At 43.4% G+C, this 18,250-nt stretch overlaps 1 protein-coding gene across 5 annotated transcripts in view; it reads right to left on the bottom strand.

Moving 5' to 3' along the window:
• NDRG3 (NDRG family member 3) overlaps nucleotides 1-18,250 on the bottom strand; it is a 56,991-nt gene that overhangs the window by 5,232 nt on the left and 33,509 nt on the right. For all 5 annotated transcript variants that reach the window (XM_081917161.1, XM_081917160.1, XM_081917163.1 and 2 more), the window contains 10 exons: nucleotides 9,865-9,970; nucleotides 9,414-9,534; nucleotides 8,199-8,261; nucleotides 7,825-7,885; nucleotides 6,752-6,838; nucleotides 5,689-5,745; nucleotides 4,986-5,089; nucleotides 4,426-4,491; nucleotides 3,330-3,381; nucleotides 514-561 (listed from right to left, as the gene is read on the bottom strand). In XM_081917161.1, the coding sequence (XP_081773287.1) occupies nucleotides 514-561; nucleotides 3,330-3,381; nucleotides 4,426-4,491; nucleotides 4,986-5,089; nucleotides 5,689-5,745; nucleotides 6,752-6,838; nucleotides 7,825-7,885; nucleotides 8,199-8,261; nucleotides 9,414-9,534; nucleotides 9,865-9,970 (765 nt within the window). The remainder of the gene's footprint in view (nucleotides 1-513; nucleotides 562-3,329; nucleotides 3,382-4,425; nucleotides 4,492-4,985; nucleotides 5,090-5,688; nucleotides 5,746-6,751; nucleotides 6,839-7,824; nucleotides 7,886-8,198; nucleotides 8,262-9,413; nucleotides 9,535-9,864; nucleotides 9,971-18,250) is intronic.

Raw genomic sequence — 18,250 nt, 5'->3', positions numbered from 1 at the left:
AGGTTAGCCCTCATTTTCTGGGTTTGGACTAAGAGGAAGCACAGCTGTTAACAAACCCATTCCCTGCTGCCATTGCAGCGCAGCCTCCAGAGTACACTTAAATGCTGGTATACAACTCTGATTTCTTCCTCTGTCATAATACTAGAACCCAGGGACCTCAAAGGAAGACTCAAGGCAGGCAAAAGAAAATACTTCTTCATGCAGGGCATTGTTAAACTATGGCATTCACTCTAGCATGAGATAGTGAAAGATATCAACTTGGATGGCTTTAAAAGAGTATCACAGAAGTCAATGGAGAATAAGGCTATCAGGATGTCACAATTGCTATTGCCCTCTGGATCTGCTTACGTGCTTCCCATAGGTCAGCCATTGTGAGAACAGAGTTATGAACTAGATGGGGCCTTTGGTCCAATCCAGCAGACTGTTCTTATGTAGTGGAGGATGGCAAACCAGGAACCACAATGAACTCTGGAATGACAGCCCCCAAGACAGCCACTCATAGTTGATAGTTACCTTCAAGAGTGTTGTATTCATTGGATCCAGCCGTGAATTGCATTCAACCTACAAAGCACAAAACAGCATTTATTTCCCCCTCTCCGTTATTTATCTAATTCATAGTTATTACCAAGGATCCAGTGACGGTGGGGACTGGATACAGGAATATCATACTTCAGCAGCAGCACATCAAAGTAAGGGATTTGCTAGATAAGATACAATGTCCCTGTTCTTTCTCGGTAGTAGCGCCCGCCCTGTGGAACGCCCTCCCGTCAGATGTCAAGGAAAGAAACAACTATCTGACTTTTAGAAGACATCTGAAGGCAACCCTGTTCAGGGAAATGTTTAATGTTGTATTGTGTTTTAATTTGTTGGAAGCCGCCCAGAGTGGCTAGGGGAACCCAGTCAGATGGGCAACATAAGGAGGAGGAGGAGGAGGAGGAGGAGGAGGAGGAGGAGGAGGAGGAGGAGGAGGAGGAGGAGCTGGGATTGAGAGTTTTTCTGGGTATCTGATGTGACTGATATACCAGCACCCATATGAAAGATGCATGAACATGTAGACCAGAGGTACCCAATGTGGGGAACTCCAGATGTTGTTGGACTCCAATTCCCATAATCCTCAGACAGCACGGACAAAGATGATGGGAACTGTAGTCCCAAAACACAGAGTGCTCAATGTTGGTTATATCTAATAAAGTCTAGTTATGACATCAAAAGCCAATACAGTGAATAAAAAGTTGGACTTGGAAGTCCTGTGTTCAAATTTCTGCTCAGCCATTAAGCTTGCACAGCCTTATCTAACCTGTGAACTATAGCAGCCAGAGAAACTATGGTACTGAAAACTCATTTGATTTGAGAACAGAGAATTTGAGAGTGAAGTGGCAACACCAATTCACACAACCACATCTCTCAGGGCTGGTGTTGATGTTATTTTACCCACTGAAATCTTTGTGAGAGCAGAAGGGAATGAACTGAGAGACAGAGAGACAAAAAGAGTCGCTCAATATACATTGCCTTCATAACATCAGAATGGGCTGCATGGATCTAGACACAAGTATCTAATCACCAGCACCCCAATCTGTGCCTAACTGGTAGGATATGTATGTTGAAACTTGCCCAGATATTAACTACAGTTCAGTGCTGAGATCCCCCACCCTCCCCTTGAACGTTACGACACCAGGAGGAGAAATTATACCTGTGTCAAAGAGCTTTGACAGCTCACCAGTAATTAAAAGTATTTCATAACTCAGCTTATGACAGCTGCCAGACTTACTGTTGCTAAATTTTGGAGTACTTTGAATGGCAATCTTTTTGAAATCTGATTTTTACAGATTTGCGACTTGGCTCTGATAGACAAGCTAACAGATAAAGTACGGCAATGATGGATTAATAACAAAAATCAGACTAAGTTTATTTAAAAAATGGTTCCGCTTTCTTTCTTATGCCCTCACAAAAGAACATGAATATAGACCACTGGCAAATTCAAGGAGACCTCTGGAAGGACACCTTCATTTGCACAGCAGAATAAAGGTAAAGGTAAAGGTACCCCTGCCTGTACGGGCCAGTCATGACCGACTCTAGGGTTGCGCGCTCATCTCGCTCAAGAGGCTGGGATCCAGCGCCGTCCGAAGACATTTCCGGGTCACGTGGCCAGCGTGACGAAGCTGCTCTGGCGAGCCAGCACCAGCGCAGCACACAGAGACGCCATTTACCTTCCCGCTATAAAGCGGTACCTATTTATCTACTTGCACCCGAGGGTGCTTTCGAACTGCTAGGTTGGCAGGCGCTGGGACCGAACAACGGGAGCGCACCCCGCCACGGGGATTTGAACCACTGACCTTACGATCAGCAATAATTCCTTGACTATTCTGCTATCACAAAACTGTATTTTGGGGGGTGGGGAAATGGGAACTTTGTTATGATTATATATTGTGATATATGAAAATCAATAAGCGAATAGTTTAAAAAGCAATGGCCTGTATTTTATCCTCACACAAATTCAAGACTCATGGATAGAAGCAAATATGTCACTTGATACTACCATATTTTTCGTCCCATAGGACGCTCCGTCCCATAGGACGCACCTACTTTTTTGGGGGGGGGGGAAATAAAGGGGAAAAAAATCCTTTATTTCCCCCCAAAAAAACCAGGTCGGGGAACAGTGGGATGGCGGCAGGCTGCTATCCGCAGCATGGGAAGCCCTGCGGGAACTTGCTTGCCAAGGCTTGCCAACACCTGCGCAAAGCACGGGGTGTCCTCCGAAGGGCGCCCCGTGCTCCGCGCTGCAGGCTTCCGCCCGCAAGCCTTGCGTGCCCGGGGGGAGTTCCCCCCAGGTGCGCAAGGCTTGCCGACACCTGTATGAAGCACATGGCGTCCTCCGGAGGGCGCCCCGTGCTCCGCGCTGCAGGCTGCCGCCTGCAAGCCGGGCGCGCCCGGGGGGATCTCCCCCTCGGCGCGCAAGGCTTGCAGACACCTGCGCAAAGCACGGGGCGTCCTCCGGAGGGCGCCCCGTGCTGCAGGCTGCCGCCTGCAAGCCTTGCGCGCCCAGGGGAACTCCCCCCGGGCTCCCAAGGCTTGCGGATAGCTTCCTGGAGCCTGGAGAGCTAGAGGTGTCGGTGCGCACCGACGCCTCTCGCTCTCCAGGCTTCAGCGAAAGCCTGCATTCACCCCATAGGACGCACACACATTTCCACTTCATTTTTGGAGGGGGAAAAGTGCGTCCTATAGGGCGAAAAATACGGTACTTGAATGGATTGTGTGAAATTTGCAGAGTTCTATCTTCCAAGAAAGGAAGGAAGTGGAGAGTAAGGAGTATAATAACCAGGGATACTTACCACAGCTTCAACTGCTGGTGAGCTGTCCCCAACCACTAATAAGACAGGACACCTGTACAAAATCCACAGAATAAAGTTGTAGTCTGCACAATTTAAACAAGCATCAACTCCTGCTGTCATAAATTCTGCTGTTTTATTTTTTTTCTAAGAGTTGCTAGCATTTCTATAAAGCAACCCTAAACTAAGAAAATACCATCATTTGTATTATAGTTCCTGTTCATTTGAATACCCTACATTTCTGGTCTGCAATACACCTCCATTGTTTTGCAACAAAACATCCCACCATACTAGCTATTGCGAGTCTTGGGAGAACCCCCAGAGAAGATTTGGGGAGATGCAGGAGGTGTGTAGGGGAGGGAAAGGTTTGTTGTGCAAGTAGAAGACATTCCGTGCACACAGTGACTTCACCGGATACAACGTCATGTTCATGAATACTTCATTATGCTATATTTCTAAATTAGATCACTATTTCTTAATGTACTTAATGCCAGTGTACATTCATTCATTCATTCATTTAAACACGCATGTACCAACTGATAGAGCCACTGGGAAAGTGAACTCACCATATTTTGTTCACAAATGGATCACATTTGTTTTTTGTTGTTCCAGGGGGTAGGACCAGAACCAATTGGTTTGAATTACAAAAAAAGGGGATTTCAATTGAACTTTAGGAAGAATCGCCATGGTGAAACAGAATGCCTAGAAGGCATTCCTTTGTTAGAGGTTTTTAAGCGGAGTCTGCAGAGCCATGTATCTATCAATGGATTTCCTGCATCAGCAAGGGGTTGGAGTTTAACTGACTTGGAGGTCTTTTTCAACTTTAGGAGAAATGAATTAAATAAAACTAGAGGCAGTTAGATAGCCTGAAGTAGATATTTAGGGGGCAGATAACTCAATTAGTGTCCAATTTGCAAGTTGTTCTACCAAAAGCATTGCAAAAGGAGATAAATCATGTACTACATTAATATTTTTAAAGGATGTGGAACTCTAGGTACACGGGCAATGGGGAAACAGAGGAAATAGAATATGGCTAACTTAGAAAAGGAATTCCACATAATTTCAAGCACAGGTTCAAAGATGACCAAGATAAACTTACTTGAGTGTTTTTCCTGCCTCTTCAGTCATACCCAAGATTGGCCTCTCAATGTCCAGATCTCTACGGCTACGAAGACAATAGGAGAGGACCAAGTCAAACAAGGCTGGGAAGGAAGCAACGTGGGAATCGCCTAACTCAGGCACCCCCCAATTTGGCCCTCCAGATGTTTTGGGACCAGAACTCCCATCATCCCTAGCTAACAGGAGCAGTGGTCAGGGATGATGGGAACTGTAGTCCCAAAACATCTGGAGGGCCGAGTTAATACACTGCGAGGTGCACAATTTCCCCCTTGTTACCAACAAGAGCCACATGTGCTTTAGTCCCCATCCACCCCTCAGCTTAACCGCATGACTACTTTATCTCCTAGTTGGTTGCTCTATTCATAAGCTAGAAAGCATAAAAAGAATGAAGCAACCAGACTAAGATTTTGCTTAGATAAAAAAGCCCTGGCAACTAGAACAACATTATAGGGTCACATGTCGATGGCACTGGATCTTAAACTGAAGAAGGGAACCTGGTAAGCGTCTTGAATGAGAGAGGATTCTATACCAGTCATGTACCTGTTATAGGAGGTGACAAAGAGCTGTAAGTTCTCCTGATTGATGTCCTGTGCAATATGAAGTCTGTAGGTCTGGATCAGCTCCAAGTTAGCTTGCAGTTCTTCCTAGTGAAGAATGACAAATATTCTAATCAGTTGTCTTGCTAACCATACTATTAAAAAAACCCAAAACCAGCAAACATGCTAGTAGTTTGTCATACGGAACTACAAAAAGTCCTTTCAATACAAGCTTTCAAACATCCCTTTCAAGACTCATTTGCTCTAGTTTGCCTTTTACAATGTTTTTAATGCAACTGATTCCTGAAACTTGGCACTTCTTTATAATTCTGATTATATGTTTTTTTAAAACACTCTGATGTATTTCAAATTAAACTCCTTTAGTTGTACACCACATCGAGAGGCCTACGCCCTAAGAAACAGAATATAAGTATTACAAATAAAACACTTGTATGAAGAGCTCCAATGCCTGGTCATCCCAGAATGCTCAAGAAAAGGGTAGCAGAATGTCAATACACACTTTTTTTTTACTCATCCAACAACTCCAAACTGAGACAGTAATAATGTTATTGTAAGCATCTACTGAGATTAGGATCAAAGCAGTTCTTTTTATTTAAAGTTCTTTATATTAGAAGAGTCGAACACGACTAAACAACAACAACAATATTAATAGGCATTTTTGATATTGGATCCAGCAGTTGACTTACATGACCAAAATGGTGAGCCAGAACAATGTCCACAATGTTTGTTGTCCACCCAGAAAACTGGAAAAAAAGAAAAGTCAAATTATTTCAAGTGGTGGTACTACACAGTAGTCAAGCAACACAGAACAGGCTGCAGTCACAACTCCAACACCCATTTACTTTTGAGGAAACCACATTAAATCCAGTGGGATTTTACTTCTGCGCAGACATGATGGGGCTAATGAAAGTTGTAATCCCAGATCTGGAGGGGACCACACTGGCTACCCTGATGTGCATAAATCTGGCAAACAAGTATGCAGCAGTGCATATGAAGGCAAAAGTAAGTATTTTTGTTCTTGTTTAGAAGCTCCATCCCACTGGCTCTTTCTTATTTATTTTTTAAACTGCCTGTTGCATTCCATATGCATTGCAATAGAAAAAAGTACTGTATTTTTCTGTTTATAAGACTAATTTTTTCCCTAAAAAATAATGTCAAAAATCAGGGGGCATCTTATACTCTGGGCCATGAGTAGGCAAACTAAGACCTGGGGGCCGGATCCGGCCCAATCGCCTTCTAAATCCGGCCCATGAACGGTCATGGAATGAGCGTGTTTTTACAGGAGTAGAATGTGTGCTTTTATTTAAAATGCATCTCTGGGTTATTTGTGGGGCATAGGAATTCGTTCATTTTTTCTCTCAAAATATAGTCCGGCCCTCCACAAGGTCTGAGGGACAGTGGACTGGCCCCCTGCTGAAAAAGTTTGCTGACCCCGACTCTTGGCCATCTCTCCCCATTTTCTTAAATCTGAGTCCCCAAAAATAGGGGGCTTCTTATAGACGAAAAAATACGATATATAGAAAAGTATATTCTTTGGCTCTGTGTCAGCTATATGGCTGGGTGTCTCTAGTGATACAATGTAAGTAATTAGATTAAAGTACAGAAGAGTTTGACCTTTGCTTAAAAAAAGCAAACAAATGAAAGGCAAAGCAGTAATCAATAATATCAAAGCATTCACTAAAACATAATTTCAGTAACTGAATAATGTAAATCAGCTTTGGCATCCCAATTATGGAAGAGCAATCCTACCTTAGATGCTGCCCAGTCCATCCATCCTTTTCCGCATGGGTCAATGTTAACAAGTACCAGACCTTCCACCAAGTCAGGGTGATGCAACTAAAAAATTAAAAAACCATTGTAAATTGCAGGTGGAAAAAGATTTAATCCTCCCTTTCCCCCAAAGATTGGCATGAGAATCTGGGACACGGCTTATGTGACTCAGCTGTCTAATATGATAAGAGTAAGGAAAGAGAGTTTTTTAACCTGAAAAACAGACCACTTTTGTTATATAATGTAATAATAAGGTTCAAGATATGGTACAACCTTACTCTTCATTAGCAGTAACTGAATTATTGATTTCAGTCTCGGTTAGTAAAGCGTACTTGATTATATATAATTTTGTTCCTAAAAGCACGATAACACGAGCCAGAAAGATGAAACTTTTATGAAATAGCTTAATTGTTTTTCTTAAGTTCTGGTTAGATTAAAAAAAAAATGGAAATGGAAAATGAGGATTTAATACATTTTAATTCAAAATGAACTTCTTCTTTTTTGAGGAACATGTCTAGTGTGTATGTTCCCAAATATTGTGCTTTAAAACGCAAAGGAGTATGAATGACTAGCCTAGATCACAGCAACTATAAGGCAACCACATATGAGCCATGTATTGAGCTCCTTGAAAGGTGGTATATAAATGCAATACAACAAAATGAAATGAAATAGCCACAATATTAAGGGTGTATGCCAAAGAGCTCAGTTTAGCCCGGGAAATAATACATGAGAAGACTAGTAGACTTAACTGGCACTTAACAGTAAATTTACTAGTTTGTTGATTGATCATCCTCCAGGAATTGAATAGCAGCCCACAGAGATCTGTCCATCACTTTGAATTAACTGTCTCACCTTTCATCAAGTTTTTATGGAAGTCCTTCCTCCAGAGGGGTTGGGACATCCATGATTCAGGCCACTTGCTCTTACCAGTATTTCTCATTACTGCACTCATCTCTGCTATGTGTGTTTTTATAAACAGGCAGCCCTATTCATGGAGCACAGAGAGACAGAATTTGTTCACATAGAGAGATCAAGAGTCAGAGGCTACTTACTGCAAACTTGCTAAGGATATAAGCGCCAGCTCCAACGCCAATACCAATTACGCTTTTCAGACTGAAAGAGAGTTCAAAGTGAGAACATGCTTCAAAGCCCGTAACATACCCAGCCATCGTCCTTTAGATCAGCAATGAGATGGGTGATCTGCTGGAAGGGAGCTACTGTGGTTCACGGTGAAGAAGAATGGGGTGGTTACAAAAATACTGCATGTATAATTTAAATGAAACTGAGCAACTGCTTCATTTCTATGCATCCAAAACACATGTCTCTCCTCTATTCCTGGGGAAGGTTCTGGGGAATGGGGACATGCTATGTGGACATCCTGCTGTGAAGCAAATTATTAAAGGTCTGGGTGTCTTTGTATACTTGCCTCAGGTGCGTAAGAACAGCAGGGAGCATTTCAGCTAATTCATCAATAGAGGGATACTGGTATCTGAAACCATAAAAAGGGGGTTAGTTAACAAGAGAGGCTGCCAATAGCTGACATACATTAACTCAAAACCTAAAGATGTTATTGTCAAACACACAATTCTGCAAGGAGGTTCCAATAATAATAGATCCTGGGGCTGAAGCATGACATATAGGAATAAATATGTGTACTGACCAAAACCACACAATTTAAAAGTTGAAGTAGCTCACAAGAGACCTTCGTCTTGCAGGCAACACTCCCAATAGCATACATCTCCCCCAGCTCCTAAGGGAGACTCTACAGCTACCTCCACAGCAAAGATGCAAAAACAGGCATGGCAAGTCTGGCTCTATTTGCTTGCCTTTGTATTTCAAGCTCTCTCAACAATAGTGGTAGAATTCTGTACAGCAAAAGGAGAGCAAAGAACTAGGTAGAGCCCTTGCCCAAAATCCTTCCAATCCATACATTATCACATCTACATAACTTCCACCTCATTAAGGAGTGCTACAGCATTATACAGGGGACACGGGTGGTGCTGTGGTCTAAACTACAGAGCCTAGGACTTGCTGATCAGAAGGTCGGCAGTTCAAATCCCCATGACGGGGTGAGCTCCGGTCCCTGCTCCTGCCAATCTAGCAGTTCGAAAGCACATCAAAGTGCAAGTAGATAAATAGGTACCGCTCCAGCGGGAAGGTAAACGGCGTTTCCGTACGCTGCTCTGGCTCGCCAGAAGCGGCTTAGTCATGCTGGCCACATGACCTGGAGGCTGTCTGCAGACAAACGCCAACTCCCTCAGCCAATAAAGCAAGATGAGCGCCGCAACCCCAGAGTCGTCCACGACTGGACCTAACGGTCAGGGGTACCTTTACCACATTGTATAGCAGAAGTACTATAGAAAACTACAAAACGGAGACCACATGAAAAAATGAGATTAGCAATTAAACTACAATGCAGCAGTTAATGAAATTTGGATTGAAGAATTCTCTTTAAAGCTAGGCTTTCTTTTTTCCCAGTGGAGAGAACTGCACAAATAGGGTGTCACCACTGAAAAAGCCTCGTCTCAATCTGTCTGATGTGTCTTATCAACATGCCATACAACAGGACCTAGAGACTGGTCTTAAAACCTGCCGCAGGCAACCCCAGGGAAAGAAATCTGAGAGATGCTACTGCACTTACCCAGAGGGGAAAGGGGGAGCCCCTTCTTGCTGTCCTGGTGCATCAACATGGCACACAGCAAAGTGCTGAGTGATTTCCTGCATGTCTTCAAAGTTGAAAAAAGCATTGAAGCAGGACTTATCTGTAAGAGAAACGCTGGGAATGACCAAATGTGAAAGCACTGCTCCATTCTGACTTTAGGCTCATGTTTTCAACTGTGACCACACCAAGAAAGAAAGAAAGAAAGAAAGAAAGAAAAAGAAAGAAAGAAAGAAAGAAAGAAAGAAAGAAAGAAAGAAAGAAAGAAAGAAAGAAAGAAAGAAAGAAAGAAAGAAAGAAAGAAAGAAAGACTGGAACCAAATGTGTGCCATGGTTCTCTCTTGTCCTTAAATTCATCAGTACGAATATAGTTGCTGAACTTGCAAACCAAAAATTGCCTAGGTCTGCTTACCTAGAAATAAAGGGGACTTACGGTTTAGGCCAATATCATGGTATGTGAGGATGGCGGGCCTGTTTCCTTTTGGGGTGCCCCGCATAGTGACATGAACAACTCCACAAGCTGTCTCGATGTCATGCTCCTACAGGAAAAAACAAACAACCCACCTGGCTATTAGAGAAAACAAGCCCTGAGGAGACATCTTGGCTAGGAAGCAGTGAGCCCCCAGCAACAGGCTTATTAATCATTAAGGAAATGTGTTTCCTGGTTAGACATGGAGCACTCAAGGTGACTTACAAATAATAAAAAAGAGTTTAAAAATGGTCACACTAAAACAAGTTGGAATACTGCTTTTCCTTTGTCAACTAAAAGAGAGATGATAACGAAACATACATATTACCACTGGCAAGTTGTGGAGAGGGAGGGTATATAGTTTATGTTTTATTCTGTCCATGTTTCATTCTATCAATAAAAACCTTTAAAAAACCACAGGCACAATTCAATAAATGCTTTAAAAAAACCAAACATTTCCAGTGGCTGGTAGAACTTGCATAGCAAAGGTGCCAGCTGGATCTCTCAAGGAAGAGAATTCCACATAGCCAGTGTCACAATAGAAAAAGCCCAGATGTATAACCTGTATGACGTCCCATCCACAGTATCATATACTTGCCACCTACATCAGCAGTTCAAGAACCTGACGACCAATTGGGTGCCTGATACAGTACATGAGATCTCAGGTTGCACACCACAGTCTGAGTGAAAGCAGCAATGGATGCACTGAACAGAAAGACACTGGCAGTTATTCTAATCTATCCCAAGCCCTAATCGGAACTCACGGGACTCTTGTAAAACAGATAGCAGATACAGTAGTACCTCTGGTTACGAATTTAATTCGTTCTGGCAGTCGGTTCTTAACCTGAAACTGTTCTGAACCCGAGGTACCACTTTAGCTAATGGGGCCTGCCACGCCATTAACCCGAGGTACTACTTCCGGGTTAGTGGAGTCTGTAACCTGATGTGTTTGTAACCCAAGGTGTTTGTAACCCGAGGTACCACTGTATAGAGGAAAACACAAACGTTGTCGATACACCTGGCGCAGCAGCTTTTATGAAAGCAGATACTCTATGATGATTAGGAAACAAAAAAGGCCCCTTAAGATAGAAACATCAGCTTATGTTATTGAAATTTAACGTGCCCAAATAGTGCATTGTGAGTTATGCCTGGCTCAAAACCTATTTAGCTGCATGTAAATTTCACTAATTTATATGGAAATTGCTTCTCCATATTAATACATGGTATCTGCTTCTCTCTCTGAAAGCCACCTGGTCAGCCTTTCTCAGTCATTTAGTGACCCCTCCAAATTGTCCTCTGAAGAAGACGCAGACGTGCAAAAAGGATGCCAAGCAATAATGAAAGCAAACTAGCAACTATGAAGTATATGAAGTTAACAGGGATGGAAGACCTTGGTTACTCGTTTACATATAAATGGCAAAGGTGATGGCAAAGATGGAAGGAATTAAAACGAAAGTCAGAGCAGGCTCTCAGCAACCCTCCTTGCAAAAGCAGAATGTAAAAGCACAGTACGAGCCTCTAAGACAGCTTCCCCTGGCCCGAAATCCTCCAGTTGTGGATAGACCAGAACTCCCATCATCCCTGACCACTAGTCACGCTGGCTGGGACTGATAAGGAGTTGGAGTCCAAAATCATCTAGAGGGCACTAGATTTCAGGAAGATTGCTCTAGCCTACTAGATCTTAAGGTGATATTTCATTTTTATTAAGGTCATGGAATATTATCATAATATGGATAAAGGTCAACTGTATTTCATAAACAGGAAAAAGGTTGTGACGTACACACTAGAAAAGATCTGTGTTAAAAATAAACTGCGTATGTGAAAGTGTGCCCACCAGAAACTACTGTTGTGGCGTCTGTCTGTCTCAACAGACAATGGAGTGCATATTCAGGGGTGAAGTCAAACTACTGCATTAGTAGCACCCAAGTAACCTGCCTGAGGTGAAAGCCTAGGTAGTGTGTGTGGAAGTCCTGGGCTGCCCAGATGTTAATCAACCCCCTCTTGGCCTCGCTGACGTGGTCCAAAGGAAAGCAGACCAATACGTTTGGCACCAGCTTGGCTGCAAGAGTTGCCAGAAGGAAGCATAAAAGCTGCCATCCCATGGTCTTAGGGACTCCACCCTGGATTTGTATAAGGGTGTACTCCTTTGTCTTTTCTTTTCCCAGGTCAACTGACAGTATGACCACAGCAGTCTGCTTTTATGGGATACAACTGTTGTTTCCTAGCAGCTGGGCACTGCAGCTAAGCAACTGCAGGTATGTTCAGAAAAATAATTTGGAGTGGGCAAAGCAATGTAGGCAGGGAAAGTAAGGCCTCAGCAACCCCCCCCCCAAAAAAACCCTAATAAATCTGAAAACAAATGAAAGGTAACAAAGGGCTTATCCACACTTTGACTTGTCCTGCTGTCCCCCACCACCAGAAAACTTCTCTTTAGCGCTCAGTCAGAGCAACCACCTCTTCCCCATGTTCAGATCTATTGTGGAAGTGTGGATAAGGCCAAAGAGTGTGAAAGAAGAGTTGGGACATCTGATCTCCCAGTGGCTTGGGGAAAGATCCTTACAGCCTGGACAGAAGGCGTCATCTTTTTACAAGAACTCAGCGTCCACTTGGAGCAACATGACACAGCTGATTCTACGGCTCAAATCCTTCCTTTTCGCCTTCACTCTGAACTCCTAAGCTAGCACTCAAGTGGTCAGTGTGCCGCTCCTGATTAGGAGTTGGTGTCAATATATGTGTGTCTGAGTGTGTGTGTATATATTATTTTTTACATATAAATTAAAAGCTATTTGATGTTCTGAACTGCATTCAGTGGACATGGTGCTCTTACCTCCACCTCTCATTAAATATTGAGGTTGGGCTTTATGCACAAAACCTTCTACAGACATGCCTTACTAAGTTTTACTCAGACGAAGATGACTATTGCTCATATCAGTGCATGTAATTCAGCAGGACAGCCTGTTATAAGGACTTTGAAACTTAAGCTCTGTTCATGTGCTACTTGCATGTAGAGCGAAAGCACGGGAAAAGTAGCCATGGGGTCATGCATTTAGTCCCACCCCCAGTAGTGAACTGCTCCTACATCTGCACCATGTTGAGTATAACATCTGCAGGGAGGAGCTTTCTCTGTGCAGGAGTTAGTGTCCTGCATCGTGAATCAAAAGGGGAGCTCCATGCACAGAAAAGACTCCCTGCTGCAGACATTATGCTCAACAGGACAATGGCAGAAACTGGAAGAGCAGCATCATGACTTCGGGGGTTGTGCTAAATGCGTGGCCTGAAGGTCCCCTTCGCCACACTTGCCCTTTACACATGAGTATTGCATGAACAGGGCTTAAGTCACAACTGAAATAGACCAAGTTTCAGGTATAGGAACTGACATTGCCTGAAAATACTGAAATAATATTGATGTTACTCCCAAACATTTCCACCAAAGACGGTGTGGGGTAACTAACAGGTTTGGATTGGATTTAAACAGCAGATGGCACTAATCCTCCTTTTAGTTTGCAGTGCTTCCCGCCCACTTTGGGGAGACAGCAGCCCTGCCCTAGAAGATTCATTAGGTGAACATGGTGTGAAGTCTGATTGCTTTCTCAAGATCAGCCTGCTGCTGGCATCCCACGTGAGGCTATCAAGAGCAGCTCTGACGTCTGCTTCCACATTTGAAGTGTGAGCAAGCTGGTGTATGTTATGTACAGGAAGGGTGAAGACACGAGTTGCACATTATCTGCAGGAGGCTGCACAGATTACAGTGACACATCTGCACCGTTGTTTTTAAAGACAAAGAGGTTTAATTAACAAGAGCAAAAGATTTAGCAAAAGGTATTTAAGAAGCAGATCAGCAACACTTTCCTAACTTTGAGCACACATGCAGTAAGTCTCAGAGGATTACTATTTCTGGTAGGAAAAATATTAAGCAAGTATGAGATGTATGCAACAGAAATACAAGGTGTTAAAAACCCCCACCCCTATGTATTTTGCCTTGGTGACAATTATACAAAAAATACTGAAAAAATGGGTCATTTCAGGGACTAAAGTAGGAAACCTACAGAAGGTTTTATCCTATAAACTCTGCAAACACAGTTCAAAGTCCTGTCTTTCTGTTAGCTAGTATGCATTCCATGGTCTGGCCACACATGGATGTTTCTGCTCTGCACTGTAAAATTAGCACATGTGACCTTATCAGCTTCATGAGCACAATAAAAGGGACAGCTCATGCCACTCATGGCAAGAGCTATGAAAAGCTGCATGGCTGTAATTGTCTGGCATCTATTACAGAACCCAAGCTAACAATTTTAGGAAACTGAGTGCAGTGTTGCAGAATAAAGCCTAAAGACAGTCTGGCCAGTTTTGATGCAGAAATTAAAATCAGGATGGGATAATGGGTCTGGAAAGAATGCAAAACCTCATGTAAACTCAGAGCTTAACAATACCGTTTCACAAAGCAACTGGTAGCTTTAAAGCAAAGCAGTTTTAGCTAGAGAAAATGCTGTCAGGCTTGCAAAGTAGGCAGGAGGAAAAAAAGATATCCATGTATTCCATGATAAATGGGCCATGGGCATAATTAGGCCCAGCACAGGTCCCTATTTGGCCCACCGGGCTGTCTTCCCTAAACCACACCCACCTGTCTGCAGGTAGAGATGAAGCTGCCCATGCCCAGTTTAGTTCCTTAAAAGTATGCTCCTGATTGTGCATCAACAAGAGAGGCTTACTGACACCAATGGTCAGCTGACAGACAGGCAGAGCAAGCCCACCTTGGAGAACTCTCAGCAGCACAGCAGACTTCTACAGAAAAGCACAGCTTGAAGCCAGCGTCTATCAGCGGCCTGGCAGTAAATTCAAGTCCTGCTTGGCTGATCTTGGATTTTTCTTCCATGTGGCTTGCTGCACTACAAAGGAAAAACGGGTCACCTGGAGTCATAATGACTTCACGTGATTGACAGGTGGGCAGGCTCCACTCACCTATCAAAACTGCCAACTGATGAATTCATTTACCCATCCCAGCATTTACCCAAACGAAAACAAAACTACCCCATACCAGAGCTAGTTGTTATGCCCTGCTTGACCAAGGTACTTAAAAGGCTTCACACCAAGTCGTCTTTCAGCATACACAATAACCCAAGCTTTTAAGAACCATCAATCAAAGCAAATAAATCTCTGTTACAGACACTTAGCACAATCCAGACTCAACTGATTTCAGTCCTCTTTGGCCCATTTGGCTTTAAAAAGCATTTAGACAGAGGGAGTTCTGCAGATGACATCTTTGGCTCCTGACTAGCAAGGGAAATGTTTACAGCGGAATGGAACCAACCACTATTCAAGTGAGAAAAATTTTACAATGTGCTCAACAATCGAGAGCAAGGGCAAGAGCAAGATTGCTTATGTTCCTCACAGCATATGACCTTAGTCCTCTTCACTTGTAGATTTTCCTTGGACTCTCAACTGATAAAAGGACAGAAGGGTAAGTTGCCAATTCAGCCCAACTGCTTTTCCTTCTTAAAAATCTGTCCTCAGATTCAGTGTGTTGAAGTAGTGGATACAGCATCGGACTAGGACCTGAGACAACAGGCTTTGAATCCCCATGCAGGCAGCTATAAAGCTCAAGGGGTGACCTTGGGGCAGTCAACTTGTCTTAGCTTAAGCTCACGGGGTTGGGTTGTTGTGAGGATAAAATAGGGAGGGATAGAATGATGCATTCCATCTTGTGTTCCTTGGAGAAATGCAGAACATGGATGTAACAAGAAAACTAAAATATTCACATGACTATGATAGCCTACGTATTTACTGCTTTGTGGCCACAAAGTTATGTTTGTTCAGAAGAACTGTGGGAAGCTAGTTGCTCAGATTTTAAAACTAGCACACTGAACTAAATTATTCATACCCACACAGAGCTGAAATATTAATAGAAAAACAGCACAGTCTATGCAAGCAGGCACTGGTTTCTATGGTATTTTGTATAAATAGATCAAGGTGTAAATTAAGAGTGATGCTTTGTGAAATCCAAGCATTGTCGAGAGATAAAATATGCAATCTAATGATGTGAAGTCCTCAAACACACAGCATGCACCCAAGGGCACAGTCCAGTCAGCAATTGTGTCTGCACACATCACATCCCTGTTAAAACTTTGCTTGGGCCCCTTGCTGCCTTATACATCCGTTTTTAAATTACCACAGCAGAACGCTGAAAGAATGAGGTGAAGCCAAGTCTTCCCCAGAACACACAATACTGTACAAGCTTGAAACCACTCTGAAATCAGTAAACCACTTCTTAGATGAGACAGCTTTGGGGAACTAGTCTTATAAAGATTGGACCAGAACAGTGGCATAGCGTGGGGGGTGCATGGGGGGCCGGCCGCACCGGGCGCAACATCTGGGGGTTAGGGTTAGGGGGCGCAAGTCCACGGGTTAGGGGACGCAAATCCACGGGTTAGGGGGCGCAAATTACTTGCCTTGCCCCGGGTGCTGACAACCCACGCTACGCCACTGGACCAGAAGGCGTTCCTACACCAAGATTGTGTTGATTAATTTTTCCAATCCCTGCATCCCTTGTTCAGCAAAATATAGATTTCAAAATTATGAGCAATAAGCAAATTAGTCTGAACAAAACGCTGCTCTTAGAAAAATAAACTGGAAACAGGGCAATTTAGGAGGGAAGAATCTATTCCTTCATCAAAGTCAGGAATCTGTTTAATCTGGAGATGCGGCTGCTTGAAGACCAGAAAGGATAAGCCCTAGAAATATGTTTATTTACAGCACAACCGTATGGACATCTATTCAGAAGTAAGCACCTTCCCTGAATTCAATGGTTGGGATTACTGCAATAAGATCAGTGTGAGACTACAGCAGCTAGGTTGGTTGTGGGGCAAACTACTGCCAGCATACAGCACCTCACTTATGGGATTTTCACTGGCTGCCAATGTGCTACCAGGCCGGTGTTGGTACTAGCAAATCTCAGGAACAGGTTACTTGAGAGACTACCTTATCCCCTGTATACCAGTAGATCCCCGTGGTCTGTAGGAAAGTTTCTCCTGGATGTTTATCTGCGGTAACACTGAGCAGGGCTTTCAGAGTGGCTCCCTCATTTTGTGGAATAACATTCCTTTTGATACAATAGGTACTCACTATCTACACTTTCTGGAAACAAGTGAATACATTTTTGTTCTGATAAGCTTTTGCCACGAGTGTCTATTTTGCATTGTTTTAGCTATAAAATATGTTCAGGTAGTGCAGAATGCAGCAGCCAAACTGTTCACAAGAGCAGGCTGATGGCAACTTGTTACTCCACTGTCTGAAAGAGTTGCACTGGTTACCAGTCTGCTACTGGACCAGGTTCAAGGGTTTGTGCTAATTCAGAAAGCCCTAAATAACTTGGGCCCGAGGGACCTTGAGGATCTCCTGATTCCTCATGCTCTGCCTTGATCACTGAGGTCTTCTGATGGGGCACTTCTGGTGGCCCCATGTGCCCCTGAGGTTTGGCTGGCCTTACTACTACTACTACTACTACTACTATATGTGTTACCCATCCTTCACCCTAAGGTCTTAGGGCGGGTTACAACATTAAAACACAACATAACAAGGCAATATGAAAAACAGCTTAGAGCAACTTACAAATACAGTGGGTCCTAAAGATACAGAGCACAAGCATCAAAAGCCAGGGAAAAGAGGTGCATCTTCAGCATTCGTTGGAATGTGTATAATAAAGTTGCCAGATGCACCTTTGCAGGGAGCGAGTTCCACTGCTTTAGGGCTGCCACAGAGAATGCCCTTTCCAGGGTCACCACCCCTCAAAGCTTTTGAAGGTGGAAGGACATACCAATCATCTGAGAGGGTCTGTAGGGAAGAAAATGGTCTTTCAGGTATTTGGGGCCTGAGTCATTTAGGGCTTTGAACATTAATGAGAGCAAGCACCTTGAATTGAGCCCAGAAACAAACTGGCAACCAGTGTGGCTGTTTGAGCACAGGGGATATATGGGACCTAAACTGAACCCCAACCAGTAATCCAGCTGTTGCATTTTGGAACTGCACATTCCAATACAAGAGCAGATTGCAATTACTAGAGTCCAAGGCTTTAGTGTGGCTGGCCCTGCTCTGTGGAGCTCCTTGTCTATAGGGGTTTGGCAGGAGTCACCCCCTGTTTTTAGATACCTTCTGAAAACCGTATTATTCAGACAGACCTTTTCAAATCTGAAATTCTTTGCCAGCCAGCTCTCACTACTGTGTTTTTATTCCATATCCTGCTTTGTGATATATTATATGAAAGTGTGGCTTATAAATACTTTAAATAAATAAAGGGCACCTGGTTGGGGAAAGGGAAAACATCTTGATGTTCATTCACCTTGACAGATGAGAGACA

This window comes from Podarcis melisellensis (assembly GCF_964234715.1).
Source record: "Podarcis melisellensis genome assembly, chromosome: 6".
NCBI classification, from domain to species: domain Eukaryota; kingdom Metazoa; phylum Chordata; class Lepidosauria; order Squamata; family Lacertidae; genus Podarcis; species Podarcis melisellensis.
This window is presented reverse-complemented; position numbering and strand designations above follow the sequence as displayed.